This window comes from Mustela nivalis (assembly GCF_964662115.1).
Source record: "Mustela nivalis genome assembly, chromosome: 9".
NCBI lineage: Eukaryota > Metazoa > Chordata > Mammalia > Carnivora > Mustelidae > Mustela > Mustela nivalis.
Genome location: NC_139028.1, coordinates 106808300 through 106829419, shown reverse-complemented (window position 1 = coordinate 106829419; position 21120 = coordinate 106808300). Strand labels below are relative to the sequence as shown.

Genomic DNA, 21120 nt, shown 5'->3' with positions numbered 1-21120 from the left:
TTTCTTTTTGTTATTTATTCATTACCATAATAATCATGTTTTAATGCTCAGATTGTCCAATTTGGTTGTAGAAGACCTGCAACTTCACCCTTATAAAATAAAAGAGGAACTCTCATAGTTATACAGGGATTTATAAAAATCTCATCTATGTAAACTTGACTGATTTTTTCTTAACTGAAGGACATATGTTAGAAAAATAGACTGGAGAGATCATGCTTACTGATCCTAGTTGTATCAAGTTGTCTTATGAGTGCTGCTGGGTCTTCATGCTAATGCTTCCGGGGGCAAACTGCATATACAAATGTTTAGGAAATTTTTTTAAGAGAATAGAAGTCATTTCAACCAATTATTTTTCATAAGAAAATACCAAAACTTTATTCAGCCTACTTGTTCCTAGTTTTTAGGAAATAACCATATAGATACTATTCTGTATATATCAATCAGCCATAAATATTCTCATGCTAGAGGAGTGGACTGATCTATCACATTATGAAGGTAGAGGAGAGTTTTTGGTTTTAAGCTTTTTATTTGTTTTTAATCTAGAGTAACATGAAATTCAATACAAATTCTTAAATTTTATATTTAAATTCTATCTCCTCAATTGCTCTAATCTTTCTTAGGTCTCTTAAATTGTCATGTATCAAGAGTGCAGATTCTTTAACTGACATTGAAAGAATTGTTAATCATGATGGGACACAATGGCAGCTCTTTTTGAAACAGAATAACTTGACCAAAAATTGTCATTGCATTTGCTTAGAAGGAGAGAATCTTGATTTATTTAATGAGTTTATTCAGGGCCTCTTTCACATCCTTATTCCTCAGACTATAGATCATGGGATTCAACATGGGGAACACCACAGTGTAAAATGTAGAAACTATTTTGTCCCTGTCCAAAGAATAGCTAGATCTGGGACGAGAGTAGATGTAGAGGATGGAGCCATAGTACAGGGTGACAGAGACCAGGTGGGAGGAACATGTGGAGAAGGCCTTGAGGCGGCCTTGGGTGGAGCGGATTTTCATGATGGTGGCAATGATGAACAGGTAGGAAGAGAGGATGAGCACTGTTGGAGTGATGACATTGGAAGCCAGGAGGAAGTATAGTATAGTCTGATAGCCATCTTTCCTGCCACAAGCCAACTTCACCAGGGGAGGCAAATCACAGAAAAAGTCATCAATGACATTGCCACTACAGAAGTTCAAGGCAAAAGTTCTTTTGGTGATGATGGAAGAGTTAATAAAGCCACCAAGGTATGAGGATGCTACCAAAAACGCACATAGCTTTAAAGACATAGCCTGAGAATAAAGCAGTGGTTTTGAGATGGCCATATAGCGGTCATAAGCCATGGCGGCCAACAGGTAACACTCACTATATGCCAACCCAGCAGAGAAGAAGAACTGACATACACAGCCAGCAAAGGAGATGCTTTTGTCTTCAGAGATACAGGTCACCAGAATCTTTGGGGTGTAGACAGAGGAATACCAAAGATCCAGAAAGGACAGATTCCCAATGAAGAAATACATTGCTGTTTGAAGCCGGGAGTCATTACAGATCAACACCATGAGAGTGGCATTTGCTACCAGGGTCAAAGAGTACACGCTAAGGAATACCACAAACAGGACCAGCTGCATCACCGGGTCTGTCGTGAAGCCCACCAGGATGAACTCAGTCACCGTATGGTTGCTTCTCTCCATAGCTCACCTAAGAGGAGAAACAGTGAGATTTCCGCTTGTATCATTTTGCTGAATAAACAGAAAATATGCTAAATAAAAACAATTATATGAATTCCAATTCCTTTTTTCATTTTTCATTTTTTTTATCAATTTTTAAAAATTTTTATAAACAAATAATGTATTTTTATCCCCAGGGTTACAGGTCTGTGAATCGTCAGGTTTACACATTTCATAGCACTCACCATAGCACATACCCTCCCCAATGTCCATAAACCCATCATTTTTTATTTGTTAACTCTGATAATTTTTCTTCCCTGGATTCCTGACTGACAAGTTCAAATCCCTACTTAACATCTCTTACAGGAGATCTACTGGGCATTTCAAGAAAAACTGAGTTCCAACCATTCTTCCTCAGCCTGCTTTTCCCTCAGTCTTCTTCACTGCAGTAAATGGAATTTTCCAATTTAGGGGAAATTGCTGACTCTCTTGACTCCTCTCTGACTTTGACATTGTAACTGACTAATCAACAACATCTTGATTATACCTTCACAATATATCCAGAACCTGACTAGTGTTCCCCAGCTCCAGTGGTTCTGCCCTAGACTAAAACCACTGTGATATCCCATGGGTGCTATCACAGTGTTTCAAAGGCTCTCCCAGCTTCCTCCCTCATATCCCAAGCCCAGTTGGGTCTCTGAACAAGTTGGGCAGAGTGATCCTGCTAAAAGACCAGTTAGATCATGTTATTCTTTTGCTTCAAACACTCCAGTGACTTCTCAACTTATTCAGAGTAAAACCAAAGTTGTTACAAAGATGGACAAGCTTATTGCCTCTCTGCTTCTGATTCCTACTATCCATTCCAGCCATGCAACCCTCCTTTCAATTCTTAGAATAGTAGGGGATGCTTTGTGCCTTTGGAGTTGCTTCTCTCTAAGGCCAGGATGCTCTTCCTGAGTATCTTTATAGCAAACTCTCTTATATTTTCAAGTCTCAATTGCCTTTTCAGGTGTTCCTGATCACAATATTGAAAACTGCTTCCCTGGCATTTCTTATATCCCTTTTCTGCTTTATTATTCTCCTTAGCACTGCTCATTATCTAATATTATATATATCCTATTAGTTTAACATATTTTCTTTTCTTTTCACTAAATGTGCTTATAAAAAAGGAAAAGAAAAGAAACAACATGTCTCCAAGAGTCCTTTTTTTTTAAATATTTTATTTTTCATAAACATGTATTTTTATCCCCAGGGGTACAGGTCTGTGAATCGCCAGGTTTACACACTTCACAGCACTCACCAAAGCACATACCCTCCCCAATGTCCATAACCCCACCCCCTTCTCCCAACCCCCCTCCCCCCAGCAACCCTCAGTTTGTTTTGTAAGATTAAGAGTCACTCATGGTTTGTCTCCCTCCCAATCCCATCTTGTTTCATTTTTTCCTTCCCTACCACCTAAGCAGCCCCCACTACTCTGCCTCTAAAATTGCTCATATCAGGGAGATCATATGATAATTGACTTCTTTCTCTGATTGACTTGTTTTGCTCAGCATAATACCCTCTGGTTCCATCCACATCATTGCATATGGCAAGATTTCATTTCAATGACGGCTGCATAGTATTTCTGTGTGTGTGTGTGTGTGTGTGTGTGTGTGTGTGTGTATCACATCTTTATCCATTCATTTGTGAACAGACATTTCTGCAAAGAAGACATCCAGATGGTCAACAGACACATGAAAACGTGCTTCATATCACTCAGCATCAGGGAAATTCAAATCAAAACCACAATGAGATATCACCTCACACCAGTAGAATGGCTAAAATTAACAAGTCAGGAAACGGCAGATGTTGGAGAGGATGCGGAAAAAGGGGAACCCTCCTACACTGTTGTTGGGAATGAGAGCTGGTGCAACCACTCTGGAAAACACTGTGGAGGTTTCCTCAAGTTGAAAATAGAGCTACCCTATGACCCAGCAATTGCACTACTGGGTATTTACCCTAAAGATAAAAATGTAGTGATCCGAGGGGGCAAGTGCACATGAATGCTAAAATACTTATCTTCCTTTAACCTCCCCCATAGATTTTAGTTATTCTTCTACAGTTGTCTTTTTTTGGTTCAACTTTGTATAAAAACATTTCGTTTTTGTTGCTTCTCAGGGTCTTCATTTCCTTGTGAGGGCTCCCATGTCATGTAACATTTATGTTAAATACATTTGTATGTGTTTCTCCTATCACTCCGTCTCCTGCCAATTAAATTCTCAAGCCAAGCCCCAAACCCTAAGGTAAAATTTTGTGTCTCCTACACAGTTTCCCTCCATGATCATGGAGCAACCTCTCTCCTCGCTTACTGTGAAGAAGTCTTTGGCACATTTATCATATGTAACTCGGAGAGAAACAGATTGAGAATCAGAGAGAAATTTCAGAGTGGAGACCAGCAAATCAATCCATCTGGTTATGTCAGGTAACAAAATAAGTGATGTCATTGTAAATCTTTTGGGTCTAAAAGCCTGGGACTTGACATTATTCTCCATGGAGAATAGTTTTATAACTAGCCATGTACAATGCTTAAAAAGACAATTATCCCACCTTGATATTATTTGTAGTAATAGTTCTCAGTTGAACTATTTGAATTTTAAAATTAAAATTGAATTTATCACATGGAAAAACTTCCACTCTATAACAAACATTTAAAATGCTTCCCTTATAGTCCTATAATGAAATTTGTGGTTAATATACCTACTTGTGTGCATATGTGCACATATGTATATATAACATGTAATTATAATTGTAAAAGTGACATAAAAGAAAAGTAGCTCATAATACAACTATTACATGGTAATAGTTATAGGATTTTTTCTGAAATAGTGTGAATTTTAATATGTAAATCCTGCAACATTTGGTGAAGTGGTTATACATGTATGTAGAATCATCACAAAAGTATTAGTGATCCAAATATCAGAACTGGCATTTCCATCAGTGATAGGATTTTTCTGACAAGGTGAATCATTCTTGATAAAGTTCCAACAAAATAAATGACACTTGTCCCTCAATTTTGAATTCCTAGGTGAGTTGATTGATAGTATAACCTTGCAAATACAGTGTTTATTTGTAAAATGGAGTAGATTTCAAACTCACAAAATTACAAAGCTCTTTTTTCAATGCACAAATGTCCATCAAGACACTGTAGAGGGTATAGACATTTTTTTCTCCCGATGGGATTGCCCCCTAGGTGCAAACCATGTTCGTCATTGTCTATTGCTTATTAAATGGGCCTTTGATCTTTGTGGCAGTCAAAAATCCAACTGGACATTTCAGAAATGTTCCTTAAAGGATGCTATCACTTTGTGAAGAAACCACACTCCACAGCTTTGTCTTTTACTCTGTGACTTATTATAGGGTCTTCTGGGAATTATGTGAAAAAAATAGAAACTATCTGAAGAATATCTCTGAGTAATAAATTTCTATTTTTCATAGGCATACTGGGTCACTGGAGCCAAGAAGAGATAAGATCTCACTAGGATATAACAATGGGCTTGAACTGATGATCCTGAGATCAGAACCTGGGCTGAGTTCAGGATCCAGGCACTTAACCGACTGAACCACCAAGATAAGATGTCCCTCAGTTACATTATTCTTATTCTTTATCATGAAGTCTGTCTGCCATCATAATGGCAGAATGTGAAGAATTGAGGAATTAAAGATGTGTTGCGTAATGTTATACATAAAGAGATGAGCTATGAACAGATCTACTCTGACTGCCAGTGCTAGGACAAAAACATTTTCTTGGGAAGAGACGGCTTGAAGAATTGTGTTCTGTTTTGTTAATCCAACTGCAGTAATCCAGCTGTGCTTGCTAACCACTGAACATATGATTCTTCTAACTGAAGTTATACTTTTGTATGATAGACTAAATAAAGCATTTCCATCCCTAATTACCAGAGCATCAAGGTTTGTGGTGAGCGATAGTTCCTTTTGTCTTGTATTCTTCTCAGAAATATCATATGATGTGATGCTTTTGAATTAAAGCATATCAAACTGAAAGAAATGTGAACTTTCTGGGATGGCTTTAGCCCTAAACAGTCTCTAGTAATCTCAGCTACTTCATCTTGTAGCCCCAGCTGTTTTGTAGATATTAACCATGCTTTTTAAATTGGTTCCTGACTTTAACTGTTTGTTTGTGCACTGAGGTGTTTCTTTCTCCTTTGTCTTTTTTTTAAACAATATTAATAACCTTTTTGATCTCTAATAGTAAAATATGCTCTTTCTTCTTGTGAACTCGGCATTTCCAGAAACTATAATAGGAAGATAGTGAAGATGTTTCAAAGGAGCCCTTTCTTTAACACTTATGATAGCTTAGTATGTACATGACCTTTGTCCTGATTGTGAGGAACAAGTAAAAAATTCCATCTATGACTAACATCCGGATCACACAACTTACCTAAAATTCTCAGCAATGCCATCACCTCAACAGAATTCAAATCTGCTTGCCTCGGAAACTTTTATAACAGCTTCTGTATCCCTAGAGTTGGACATTCCTGTTACCCCTCAGGATTTCATAAACTTGAGGAATAGTTAACCAGACAATTAAAGAAAATCATTTGTTGACAAATGGGGTATTGTTTAATAATGGAGAATTCTTTTTTTGAGACTACAATTCCCTGGTGAAAATGCCAGTGACTGATATCAGAAGTAGTATGAGGAGATAATCCAACTGGGATTGGATTGTTCATATAATTAAAGGCTAGATATATAAATCCATCATGGTGAGAAATGGGACAATGACAAGTTATTGCAGCCACTAGCCTTAAACTTACTTAAATGATCACCAGTGGCTTTATGGAATGAAGGACAGGTGGGCAGGAAAGCACTTTTTTTTCTTGACATAGAGGTATGCAATAAATGTCATGTAGTGATATGGGTTCTGCTAAGTTTAAACCTGGACTATCTGACTTAATCAAACAGGCAGTCAGAAAGCCATATTTCAGTGGATACTCGTCAAGAGAAGATGGAAGGAATTACCCAGTATGCCATAACTGGGTGGTAACCAAATATTATGTGCAGATGTTAATGGCAATGTCTCATGGATTAGGGGGTTCTTAAGGAGGGATCTAGATGGGAAACCAACCAAGGGGATATTTTTCTTGAAAAGAGAAACATTTTATTTTTACTTGGATAAAAACTAGGTCAGGATATTCTGGTAGGGCTTTCTGCCTACTTATATAATTATATTACTGCTTTCTATATAATGTGAACAAAGCTAGTGTTACAGCCATTGAAAACATAGACTTATGGTGAGGCAATACTCTTTGAGGAGGGACCTTGAAACTTAGCCAAAGTATATACTGTACATCTTCCTCCAAGCCTTCCTGTGGATAGCTTGCTGCCATTCATGAGGGTGACCCATGTTAGGAAAGTGGAAGTACCCAGATCATCTGTGGGTTATTAGATACTGGTTCTGAACTGACAATAATCCACAGAGATGGAAAACACTAGAGGTATATAATTGCCAGTGAGGAATGGGAACAATGTAAATGATTATTTTGGCCTGAATGAATCTTTTAGCAGGTCCAGTGGGACCAGCTATATAGTCAATCATTATTACCCAGACCCAGAAATAATACTGTAGATACACATATACTGAGTGATACACAGACTGGAACAAGATCCTCATTAAAAAAAAAAAAAGATCCTCATTTTAATTCTACCTATGACCCATGGAATGAGGGTTATTAGGTTCAAGCAGAAGGTGATATTGCTCTGTTGAGTCAGTAAACAAAATCTCCACCTGGAGGAAGTTCAGAGATTAGTATTTCCAACAAAGACTTGAAGATACAAGAGTGGGAATCCCAATTCATATCATTTAACTCATTTCTTTGGAGGGAAAGGGATTGAGGATCTACAAGGTGGAAATCATGAAAGAACACATTTTTATAGATGGACATGCTCTGTGAATGTCAGTCAGCCTCTTTCTCTGTATACACACAGTCTCTTTCTCCTCTTTTGTTCATGCTCAACGGGCCCTTGTACAAATGGCTAGAGTAACTGGAATGGGCCTGACAACATGATTTTCTTCACCAAGACTAATTTCACTACTTCCACTGTTAGGTATCTCAAATGCCAACAACAATGATCACAGCTGTGCCTCTGCTATACCATCATTTTCTGGGAAGATTGGTGAACCAGTAGGATAGCAGGGTGATTAGATTACACTACTTCTTCACCGAGCCACTCAGACACCCAGAATTTACTACTTCTTCCTAATCTAAATTTACAGAACTAATGACTTTCTTTTCAGGAATAATCACATTTTGGGAGATTTGTTTCGTTTACATGCCCATTTTCATACCAGTTTATCTTGCCAGCTCTTGCAGATGTAGGCTTACCTAATGCCTTCTTCATGAACATGGTATCTCACCATGCATCACTTCTAAGAAGAAATATATTAGATGGCAAGGGAATAGTAACTTTCTTCTCCAATTCAGAAATAATTTGTTTTACTTTTTGCTCTATCATTCTAAAGTGATTCTATAGTAGTTGTCTGTACACACATTTCAAGTGTGATTGGCCTGATCAAATCGTGAAAGAGCTATATGAAAACTCATTCATGGTTGTTGAGGTGTCCTCTGAGTCTGCTGCATGCTTTAAAACAGCAGCCAATATATGGTTCCATCTTGCTTTATCAAGAATATACATGTCTATGAACCAAGGGGTGAGTTTCCAGGGCCCCTGTGGTGGCCAGGAAAATGAGCCTTTCAAAGACCCAAGAACAGGGAATGTAATTGTGCAAAGGTCCTAACTGCTGATCTCTGAAATACATTTCCCCATTTGTATCAAGGTCATGCTTCCCACAGACTGCTCCCAGCTAATTACTGAGAACAACAGGGATACCAAGGCAGGACTATCCTTCTTAGGCACTGGATTGATGGCTAATTTTGGCTCAAGTACTTACCTTTGCTGAACTTACCATGAACTGAACAATGGCCTAGGATGCTTTTGCTCATCCTTCCTTCCCTCTCCCCTTCACTCGTGCTCAGACTTTCCTCATGATTGAGTGCCACTTTTTGCTTCTTCTGTTTCCCTCTCCACTTTATCTTATACAGACACAATAGTTTCCCCTAATAAAATTCTTGAACTTTTAATTCTACCTTAGAGTGTTCTATTACATCAAATAGCCCATAGGAATTTAATTTCCTTACCCATAACCTTATACTCCGTTTATTTAGAATCTATGTGCCCAAAGGTGGAATTCCCCAAGTAAATGCCCTCAATGCTCTGATTAATTGGAATCTGAGACTCTACATTGGCCATGTTGGGCTTCTCATGAATTGATCATGAATTGACAGTGGTCACTCCAGTGGGCAGAGTGATTGACCTCAATCACCAGCAAGGAATTACTAAGTGCTACAAAATGATATCAAGAATTATGTTTTGAACCCAGGGGATTGAACACTGTATTTCATAGTATCTCCTTGGCTTTCTGTTTAAAAAGTATTGCAACCAAATAAAACATGATGATCTAAGACTCACACCCAATAATAAGGAAATATGGACATTTTTCCAGGTAATTCTGATCTGAGGTGTTGAGAGTCAATAAACTGGAGTAATACAAGCGGAAGGTAGACAGGGACATTTAATAAATGTTTAATTTAGTAAAACTTGTACATCAAAACAGTACAATTTAGAAAAAACTTTCAAACTTCAAACTTCTTTTGGGATTTGAGTAAATTCCTTTATAAATTTATAATGTAATTAATTATAAGTTAATATGGGAGATTCTTTTGCATGCTTCACAACCATCAGCTGCAGGTGAAGTATTACCAACTGTAATTTAAAAACTTACTGCCAAGCTTACACTTAAACATATGCTAAAACATTTTCTAAAACATCAGTGCCACAAATTTAATTAAATTTGTGTTATGTTACATCTTCTAAAATTATTCTTAGCTGTACTTTATCTTCTCACTAGGGTCTTGGTAAGTTATTTCGACTTGATTCTAAAGTTGAGATCACGTTTCCATACCTAAAATAGTATGCCTCTCCACTTTGTCCAGTGAAAGTTACAGTCTCTGGTAGATGTTAATACTTATTTGGAAAACAGGACTTGATTGTTTCTTCTAAATGCATTAAAATAGAAGTTCTCAATAAGAAGCTTGAACATCTTTATTAGAGTAAAAATCAGATTCTATGACATTAGGATGTTTCAAGAAGGGTTATTACATCAGTTCTACTTTTTGTAACTGATGTGTCCCTCTGGAATAATGTATTTTCTAGTTTCTCTTAAGCAATATTAAACACCTGATTTTCTGCTGCTATGGTACACCAATTAGATCTGTTCACACTACTTATGAAGAATATATTTTATAGGAATTTTACTATTATTAGTGGGAAATAGAGAGCTTTTAGAAAATGAGAGTCAGAGTTGGCATAAATAGAACCGTTTTAGAACACTGTCTAAATAAAACATTTTGGAATACACTGTTGTGCACTGTTTCTATTGGTGTACTATGTATTACAGCGAGTACTGATTTTATATCTTGGATTTGTTTTATTATGGATTTATTTTATCTTGGATTTATTTAATCATGTTTTTGCTGGTGCTGATGGGTCTTTCCTGGTCTGCAGGGAGTTCCTATATTTTGGAGGACTACTTGCTTAAATTTCACTTTCTTGTTTGTTTACTATTGCTTTTATCAGTAAAACATATTTATGTTTTATTGATATAGATTATATTTATATTGCCTCACTTTTAAAAATCAAAATTAAATGCAACTCATCATATTTATTCTTTTGTTTTTTCACCACCTGTGTGTTGTATCACCTCTATAAATTATTTTCTTTTGAGTAATGGGTAGTTAATCATAGAGTTTTTTTCTCAAATTGTTTCATTTCATTTTGTTTATTATTCATTACCATAATATTCATGTTTTAATGCTCAGATTGTCCAATTTGGTTGTAGAAGACCCTGCAACTTCGCCCTTATAAAATAAAATTTGAACTCTTGTAGTTACACAGAGATGTATAAAAATCACATCTATGTAAACTTGACTGATTTTTCCTTAATTGAAGGAGATATGCTACAAAAATCCACTAGAGAGATCATGCTTGCTGATCCAAGTTGTATCAAGTTATTTTATGGGTGCTGCTGGGTCTTCATGCTAATGCTTCCGGGGGCAAACTGCATATACAAATGCTTAAGAAATCATTTTAAGAGAATAGAAGTCATTTCAACCAATTATTTTTCATAAGAAAATATCAAAACTTTATTCAGCCTACTTGTTCCTAGTTTTTAGGAAATAACCATATAGATACTATCTGTATATATCAATCAGCCATAAATATTCTCATGCTAGAGGAGTGGACTGATCTGTCACATTATGAAGGTAGAGGAGAGTTTTTGGTTTTAGGCTTTTTATTTGTTTTTAATCTAGAGTAACATGAAATTCAATACAAATTCTTAAATTTTATATTTAAATTCTATCTCCTCAATTGCTCTAATCTTTCTTAGGTCTCTTAAATTGTCATGTATCAAGAGTGCATTTTCCTTAACTGACATTGAAAGAATTGTTAATCATGATGGGACACAATGGCAGCTCTTTTTGAAACAGAATAACCTGACCAAAAATTGTCATTGCATTTGATTAGAAGGAGAGAATCTTGATTTATTTAATGAGTTTATTCAGGGCCTCTTTCACATCCTTATTCCTCAGACTATAGATCATGGGATTCAACATAGGGAACACCACAGTGTAAAATGTAGAAACTATTTTGTCCCTGTCCAAAGAATAGCTAGATCTGGGACGAGAGTAGATGTAGAGAATGGAGCCATAGTACAAGGTGACAGAGACCAGGTGGGAGGAACATGTGGAGAAGGCCTTGAGACGGCCTTGGGTGGAGCGGATTTTCATGATGGTGGCAATGATGAACAGGTAGGAAGAGAGGATGAGCACTGTTGGGGTGATGACATTGGAAGCCAGGAGGAAGTATAGTATAGTCTGATAGCCATCTTTCCTGCCACAAGCCAACTTCACCAGGGGAAGCAAATCACAGAAAAAGTCATCAATGACATTGCCACTACAGAAGTTCAAGGCAAAAGTTCTTTTGGTGATGATGGAAGAGTTAATAAAGCCACCAAGGTATGAGGATGCTACCAAAAATGCACATAGCTTCAAAGACATAGCCTGAGAATAAAGCAGTGGTTTTGAGATGGCCATATAGCGGTCATAAGCCATGGCGGCCAACAGGTAACACTCACTATATCCCAACCCAGCAGAGAAGAAGAACTGACATACACAGCCAGCAAAGGAGATGCTTTTGTCTTCAGAGATACAGGTCACCAGAATCTTTGGGGTGTAGACAGAGGAATACCAGAGATCCAGAAAGGACAGATTCCCAATGAAGAAATACATGGGTGTGTGCAGCCGGGAGTCATTACAGATCAACACCATGAGGGTGGCATTTGCTACCAGGGTCAAAAAGTACACGCTAAGGAATACCACGAACAGGACCAGCTGCATCACCGGGTCTGTTGTGAAGCCCACCAGGATGAACTCAGTCACCGTATGGTTGCTTCTCTCCATAGCTCACCTAAGAGGAGAAACAGTGAGATTTCCGCTTGTATCATTTTGCTGAATAAACAGAAAATATGCTAAATAAAAACAATTATATGAATTTCAATTTTATTTTTCATTTTTTATTAATTTTTAAAAATTTTTATAAACAAATAATGTATTTTTATCCCCAGGGTTACAGGTCTGTGAATCGTCAGGTTTACACATTTCATAGCACTCACCATAGCACATACCCTTCCCAATGTCCATAAACCCATCATTTTTTATTTGTTAACTCTGATAATTTTTCTTCCCTGGATTCCTGACTGACAAGTTCAAATCCCTACTTAACATCTCTTACAGGAGATCTACTGGGCATTTCAAGAAAAACTGAGTTCCAACCATTCTTCCTCAGCCTGCTTTTCCCTCAGGCTTCTTCACTGCAGTAAATGGAATTTTCCAGTTTAGGGGAAATTGCTGACTCTTCTTGACTCCTCTCTGACTTTGACACTGTAACTGACTAATCAACAACATCTTGATTATACCTTCACAATATATCCAGAACCTGACCAGTGTTTCCCAACTCCAGTGGTTCTGCCCTAGACTAAAACTGCTGTGATATCCCATGGGTGCTATCACAGAGTTTCTAAGGGTCTCCCAGCTTCCTCCCTCATATCCCAAGCCCAGTTGGGTCTCTGAACAAGTTGGGCAGAGTGATCCTGCTAAAAGACCAGTTAGATCATGTTATTCTTTTGCTTCAAACTCTCCAGTGACTTCTCAACTTATTCAGAGTAAAACCAAAGTTGTTACAAAGATGGACAAGCTTATTGCCTCTCTGTTTCTGATTCCTACTATCCATTCCAGCCATGCAACCCTCCTTTCAATTCTTAGAATAGTAGGGGATGCTTTGTGCCTTTGGAGTTGCTTCTCTCTAAGGCCAGGATGCTCTTCCTTGAGTATCTTTATAGCAAACTCTCTTATATTTTCAAGTCTCAATTGCCTTTTCAGGTGTTCCTGATCACAATATTGAAAACTGCTTCCCTGGCATTTCTTATATCCCTTTTCTGCTTTATCATTCTCCTTAGCAGTGCTCATTATCTAATATTATATATATCCTATTAGTTTAACATATTTTCTTTTCTTTTCACTAAATGTGCTTATAAAAAAAGAAAAGAAAATAAACAACATGTCTCCAAGAGTCCTTTGATCTCTGGGAAAACAAAGATTTATAGTCTCAACCTAACCCAGGAATGTGACCTTTTAATAGTCAGCATGAAATGTCCTGATCAACAGGAATGAGGTCCTCTGCATGATAAAAACTCAGTTTTCCCCAACAAGATGTAAAGGATTGTTTTTTTCTGCTGCTAATTTCCTTGCTCAACTCTCCTTACACATATGTCCATTCCATAGAGCTACCAATCCTTCTGCTTCTTGATTCATGAATCACCTGAAAAAGCCAATTAGGTCTTGAACTTTAGTATATTAAATTTTGTTTCTCAACACTGTCCGTTTTCCCTTCCGCTTTTGATGGAAAACATAGACCAGTTCAATGTCTATTTTATCTTAATTGTAGTTTATTATGAAATTTTGTGGGCTATTTGTTTTAACGGAGTCAGTTACTACAAAGTAACAAGAACTGTGCAACTAGGTGAAATCTTTGAAAACATGATCCTGAGAACTATGAGTGCTTTCATATAGGAAACACAGAAAACTCCTGGACTCAACCTTCAATTTAGTATCTTCTAACTTCATTATTCTCCGATTGTCATAATTATCCCAGAATTTGATTATTTATAAAAATAGTAGTGAACAATTTTGAATACTTTCCTCTGAGTTAAACATTGCTGTTAGTGTTGCACATGCATTATTTTATTCTTTGTCACAATATCCATCATAGGTATGTTGGAAGATTAATAGCAATAACTTTACAGATGACCAAATTCAGTGTTAATAAGTAGTTTAAGTATACAGTTAGTATGTGGTGTTGTCTAACTCCAGAGGCCTGGGTTTTAATGACTAAGTCCTGTCCTTTCACTTTCAATCCTGGCTTAACAGTTGCTTATAGGCTCCATACATGAATGTTTCCCTTTTTGGTTCTAACACCTTAACTCAAAACCAGTAAGATAATACAGACAGACTAAGACGCTGTCACAGGTAAGGACCTTGTACATGTGGAGTCAGATAAATGCTTCTGAGTAATACCCAAATCATCTGGCAGGGTCCTGTGTCTCTCAGGATAGCCAACCCCAATTATGAGGACAGGAACTGTCTACTCACCTCTCCCAGGACTGAGACACGTGCCTGAAACTCACAGACTCAGCCAACAAAGACCACACTGAAAATCCAAATATCTTATACTTGCTCAGGATCCCCAATGTATTTGATTCCTTAAGCACCCCAGAGGTTCATAGTTTTGCAAGTGTCTGAACAGCAATTAACTAAAAAGCGTATTAACTTTATTTAGAAGGTTCTACTGGTTAAATGGAAAAAAAGAAGAAGAAGAAGAAGATGATGATGATTTTTAAAGTACTCATAATTATTGTGATATTTTGAGAAACTACTCTTTGCAAAACAGCTTCCTGGAAACTGTATTTGATTGTAAAAGTACTCTATGGAGTAGGTATTTTAATTTCAATCACAGACGAGAAAACAGATCCAAAGCATTTAATTAACTTTCCTTCCCAAGGCAAACTCAGAAGTAAATGCAGTCAGGATTTAAACTGAAGGCAGTCTTTCCCCTATACCATGCATACGTCAGATTATAAAATTCAGTCTTTCCCCTATACCATGCATACGTCAGAGAAACATAATCTTTGAGTATCTATTCAGCTGTGACCATAAATTTTTAGAAGAGGACTTCCTGCTCCTGAGTGTCAATACAGTAGATTTTGCAACAAATTTATTTTGTCTCCTATTTCATCATCTTATCACCCAATTTATTTTTATTTTTATTATTATTATTTTTATTTAGGGAGAGAGAGAGAACGAGCTCACATATGCATGAACCACGGGTGGGCGAGGGAGAGGGAGAGAGAGAATCTTTTCTCTCTCTCTCTTTTTTTTAATTTTTAATTTTTAATTTTTTATAAACATATAATGTATTTTTATCCCCAGGGGTACAGGTCTGTGAATCGCCAGGTTTACACACTTCACAGCATTCATCAAAGCACATACCCTCCCCAATGTCCACAACCCTATACCCCCAACACCCCTCCCCCCAGCAACCCTCAGTTTGTTTTGCGAGATCAAGAGTCACTTATGGTTTGTCTCCCTCCCAATCCCATATTGCTTCATCTATTCTTTTCCTACCCCCTTATGCCTCCATGTTGCATCACCACTTCCTCATATCAGGGAGATCATATGATAGTTGTCTTTCTCCACTTGACTTATTTTGCTAAGCATGATACGCTCTAGTTCCATCCATGTCATCGCAAATGGCAAGATTTCATTTCTTTTGATAGCTGCATAGTATTCCATTGTGTATATATACCACATCTTCTTGATCCATTCATCTGTTGATGGACATCTAGGTTCTTTCCATAGTTTGGCTATTGTGGACATTGCTGCTATAAACATTCGAGTGCACGTGCCCTTTCGGATCACTATGTTTGTATCTTTAGGGTAAATACCCAGTAGTGCAATTGCTGGGTCATAGGGCAGTTCTATTTTCAACATTTTGAGGAACCTCTATGTTGCTTTCCAGAGTGGTTGCACCAGCTTGCATTCCCACCAACAGTGTAGGAGGGTTCCCCTTTCTCTGCATCCTCACCAGCATCTGTGATTTCCTGACTTGTTAATTTTAGCCATTCTGACTGGTGTGAGGTGATATCTCATTGTGGTTTTGATTTGTATTTCCCTGATTCTGAGTTATCACCCAATTTTTAAATGACAAGAAAGGTGTCATCTTGGCTACTGTCTCTAAAAGTGACCTGTCTACCAACAGTGTAAGAGGTTTCGCCCTCCTCCTCATTCTCACCAACATTTCTTGTTACCTGCCTTGTTAATTTTTGCCATTCTAACTGGCATACTGTGGTATTTCATCATAGTTTTGATTCGTATTTTCCTGATAGCTAGTGATGTTGAACATTTTTTCAAGTGTCTGTTAGCCATTTTGTGTCTTCTTTGAAGAAGTGTCTGTTCATGTCTTCTACCCATTTTTGTAACTGGATTGTTTGTTTTTTTGGGTGTTGAGTTTGACAAGTTCTTTATAGATCTTGGACACCAGCCCTTTATCTGTAGTGTCATTTGCAAATATCTTTTCCCATTCTGTGAGTTGCCTTTTTGTTTTGTAGAGTGTTTCCTTTAATGTATAGAAAGTTTTTACCTTGATGAAGTTCCAAAAGTTCATTTTTGCTTTTGTTTCCCTTGACTGTGCAGACCTGTTTTGAAAGAATTACTTAAGCTGATGTTGAATAGGTTACTGCTTATGTTCTCCTCTAGGATTTTGATGAATTCCTGTCTCACATGGAGGTATTTCATCTATTTTGAGTTTATCCTTGTGTATGTCGTAGAAGCTGGTCCAGTTTCATTCTTCTGCATGTGCCTGTCCAATTTTACCAGCACCATTTTTTGAAGAGACTGTCTTTTTTCCGCTGGATATTTTTTCCTGATTTGTCAAAGATTAGTTGACCAAAGAGGGTTATAAGCAGCTAATGAGTCATTGAACATTACATCAAAAAATAATGATGTTGGCTAACTGAACATGATTAAAAAAATTTTTTAAAGAGTGACCTGCATAGTTTCTCCATTATTATCTCAATAATATATACTGAATAATGAATACTTATACTGAATATTTCCCAAGCAATCTGCTGAGTGCTTTATTTTTTTTTTATTTTTTTAAGAAGATTTTATTTTATTTATTTGTTTGTCATAGAGAGAGAAGCGAGAGCGAGCACAGGCAGACAGAGTGGCAGGCAGAGGCAGAGGGAGAAGCAGGTTCCCTGCGAAGCAAGGAGCCCAATGTGGGACTTGATCCCAGGATGCTGGGATCATGACCTGAGCCGAAGGCAGTCGCTTAACCAACTGAGCAACCCAGGTGTCCCAATGCTGAGTGCTTTCAAAGAATCATTTCATTTTAGCCTTCTAGACAATCTTGTAAAGTAAAAGTGATTATTACTCTCATTTTACAGATGAGCAATTTGAGATAAAGAAATAACTGTACATTTGTAAATTGTGAAAGGTCACTGAATTTGAGGTTTATAGAGCCAGGATTCAAAACCATTGTGTATCATCTGTCCCCACACCTACATATCTCCTAGCATTTACTATGTCCTTAAGGCTCTTCCAGGCACTATGGACAAGAGAGAGAACTAAGGCATGGGACCTGAATCCAAAAAAGGTATAGTTTATTGGGAGAAACCAAATATTTATAAACAAATAAGTACCACAGGTTGTAAAAGAATTATCTGCCATCCCTAATGGTGGGGGAAAGGTGAGTGGAGAGCTTGCTAGGGGCAATGAGGGAAGGGTTGTGTGTGTTATGGGAGGTTTTACACAGAAGGGAGAAATAGATATCCTGCATGAAGAGGCACAGAGAGTTACCACATGTGAGGAAGTAATTTCTGGTAAAGAGAAATACAACAACAACAACAACAACAATAAATATAACCAACAATGCATAGAGTCAAGACAAGGAATGGTTGGGGGAAAATCCATCTGAAGTCTGTCAGATCTGTGTGGAATATAGTGTGTCTTCATTGGAATGATGGTACATGAGATCATGCAGGACATTTGAAGCCAGAGTTGGAATCTTTTCAAAGTTAATGGCTTAACCTAGACCAATATTAAAGTGCTGGAAGGGTGCCTGGGTGGCATAGTTGGTTAAGTGCCTGACTCTTGGTTTCAGCTTAGTCATTATCTCAAGGTAACGAGATTGAGGCTAAAGTCAGCTCTGTGCTCCCTGTGGAGTCTGCTTAGATTCTCTCTCCCTTTGCCCCTCCCACTACTCTCGTGTGTGTGTATGTGTGTGTGTGTGTGTGTGTGTGTGTGTGTGTGTGTTTCTTTCTAAAATAAATAAATAATTTAAGAAAATGGTTGAAATGTCAGGGATTATGGCAAAAATTCTGGTGGTGTTAGGGAGATGATTAACACTGCCTAAATTAGTATGTGCCCCATGTCTAAATGATGAATACATAGACACTCCACTCATAATTAAAGCTCAGAAAAATGAGAGGGCAGATGGAAGTCATGAATGAGGATTAAAAAACAAACAGTGGGCATGGTTAAGTTTAAACTCAGTGGCTTTGACTCTATGTTCTGTGTTCTTTCTACCACGTCAAGTTTCTTCTAATCATTCTCCCTCTGTGACAAAATTCCTCCAACCTTTTAAGCATTTTTGCTGTTAGTCATATCTTAAAAGGAAGGGGCAAAAGACTCTTGACTTCCTGAACCTCGTTCCCTATCATACCTAGTCCACCCATAAAGATGGTTGGTACCCAAGCAGAGGCATCATAGGTAAAAAGGGTAGAGCTTCACAGTCCAGTGGGATATTTTTCCTGCAGGGGACCTTTTGGCTACATTTATCCTCATGAACTCTGCACACTCACATACATACACTCACTTCATTTATAGCCCATAGAGTGTTCAGTTGTGAGGTATTAAGCCTTGCTATTCATTCTGCTTAGAATATTCTTTTATCTCCACTGTGCTAGTCACAGGCATGCACAAGAAAATCTAAAGACAAATTGTCAAAGAATACGGTCTGACCACTGAAATACACGCACTAATTGGATTTCAAAATAGAGTATATTTGTGAATTGTTTCCATTTGAACAGTAAATTCTTTCATGTTGAAGAGCCATGAGGATCCATCTTTGAACTGGCAAGTGGCCAGGATTGGAGGGTAGTCCAAGCATAGACAGCACTGGGCCTTCACACTGAGGACAAAGATTCAAGTTTGACCTCAGTGCATACAGCTGTTGGAAAACCGTACACAACTTACTGAATATGTTAAACCTTGTAAAACAAGAATAATAATTGAAACTATTAGATAGGGCTGTTGTAAAGATTGAAGGATATATTAAAAAAAAGATTGGAGAATATTATATTTTTAAACTAGTATTGGGGACTGGACACATGACAGATGGTCCTGACATCAGTGGCTCTCTAATTCAGAGAACACAAATTTCCCCTGCCAGAGAACTTAGGCTGTAGCTTTTTGTGTCTTGTCCCTTGGAGATTCAAATTTAGGAAGTCAGTTGGAAGGAACCCTTGTTAGAATGCCAGTATCACAACTTATTAGGACTGTTTTTAGAATGACAGCAGTTTTACTTTATGGTGGTGTGGAGATTAAATGACTAGTGTACATTTACATACAGGTATTTTGCAGGAGAGTATATTTTGAGAAGCAATATGGACTCTCTAGCATGAGATATGGGGTCAGACGGACCTGAGATGAAGGTCCTGCAGGGGACCTTTTGGCTACATTTCTCCTCATGAACTCTGCACACTCACATACACACACTCTTTATAAACTGGTCATGTTTAATCATTTGGTTACTCTTTCTAAGAATCAATTTCCTCATGTGTGTTATCATGCGCTTTAAGAATACACATGGATGTATTCTTTAAGAATACATATGGATGCTTTTGGGTCATTGGTGTCTTTGAGAACCTGAGCTCTGCGGATCTTGAAAATACTCAAATCTACAACAAACATGCACAACAAAATAGTGCACATATTTCCATTGTGTTTCCTTGCAGACTGAAACATGGACGATAGGTCATAGGTTCAAGGGTTATTTTAAGAAAGGAATTCTCTGCTAACCAATGTTATCCAGAGCCTATGGCAACCTGCCAGTGATAATAGGCTGTTGTCTTAACATTCTTTTTAAATGTGTCTTCTGAGACAGACCATAAGAGACTCTTTATCATCAGAAAAAAATTGAGGGTAGCTGGAGGGGAGGTGGGTAGGTAGATGGGGTAACTCGGTGATGGGTGTTAAGGAAGGCAAGTGATGTAATGAGCCCTGGGTAGTAAATGCAACAGAGGAATCACGGAACTTTACCTCTGAAACTAGAATACACTATAAGTTATTTCATTGAATTTGAATAACAAAATGAAGCTTCTTAATAAAGACAAAAAAATAAATGTGTCTTCTGTCTTCCCAACTCCTGGGACAAACATACATTTAAAAGAAATTACACTTCTCATGATTTAATTTGAACCTGAGTCTAGAGAGCTTTCAAAGTCTGCCTCAGAGCTCTTGAGGTCATCACAAAGACTTATTTTTGTGTGTGTCAGTTTTATAGTTTTATTTTCTGTTCCTTCCCTCACTGCAAATTGCCCTTACCACTAATAGGAGAAAAAGCTACGTAGTGTTTTTTTTTTTTTTTTTTTTTCCTCCCAGCTGTCTCAGAAACTGCTATAAGATATGGGTAGGACCTGAAAATGAGGCTTTGGGCCTCCTGCTGCATAACAGAATGTAGAAGGCTATTGAGTTTTCCTGGGATAAAACAAAATTTCTATGCCACTGGTAACACCCAGACCCCACAACCTACCAATATTTATGGCAAGACCACATTCCAACATTCTGATATTCAAGTCAGCTAGTTCCAGAATCTTCTATAATAGTAGATCCTGTCAGCTAGTTTTAAGTTTTTTTTTTTTTTAGTTTATTTTTTTTTAATTAATTTATTTTTTTTAATTTTTTATTTTTTATAAACATATATTTTTATCCCCAGGGGTACAGGTCTGTGAATCACCAGGTTTACACACTTCACAGCACTCACCAAAGCACATACCCTCCCCAATGTCCATAATCCCACCCCCTTCTCCCAAACCCCCTCCCCCCAGCAACCCTCAGTTTGTTTTGTGAGATTAAGAGTCACTTATGGTTTGTCTCCCTCCCAATCCCATCTTGTTTCATTTATTCTTCTCCTACCCACTTAAGCCTCCATGTTGCA

General features: G+C 37.6%; 2 protein-coding genes across 2 annotated transcripts; both read right to left on the bottom strand.

Moving 5' to 3' along the window:
• Nucleotides 1-774: 774 nt before the first annotated feature.
• Nucleotides 775-1692, bottom strand: LOC309872973 (olfactory receptor 9G1-like; the record flags this gene model as incomplete). The annotated part of the gene is made up of 1 exon (XM_082747939.1): nt 775-1692. The coding sequence occupies one exon, from the start codon at nt 1690-1692 to the stop codon at nt 775-777; it is 918 nt and encodes a 305-aa protein (XP_082604065.1).
• A 9635-nt stretch (nt 1693-11327) lies between these two features.
• Nucleotides 11328-20779, bottom strand: LOC309872970 (olfactory receptor 9G1-like; the record flags this gene model as incomplete). Its single annotated transcript, XM_082747936.1, has 2 exons — nt 20716-20779; nt 11328-12252 (listed from the first exon to the last, which is right to left on the bottom strand). Exon 2 carries the CDS (start codon nt 12243-12245, stop codon nt 11328-11330), a length of 918 nt encoding a protein of 305 aa, XP_082604062.1. The 5' UTR covers nt 12246-12252; nt 20716-20779.
• Between the last annotated feature and the right edge of the window lie 341 nt (nt 20780-21120).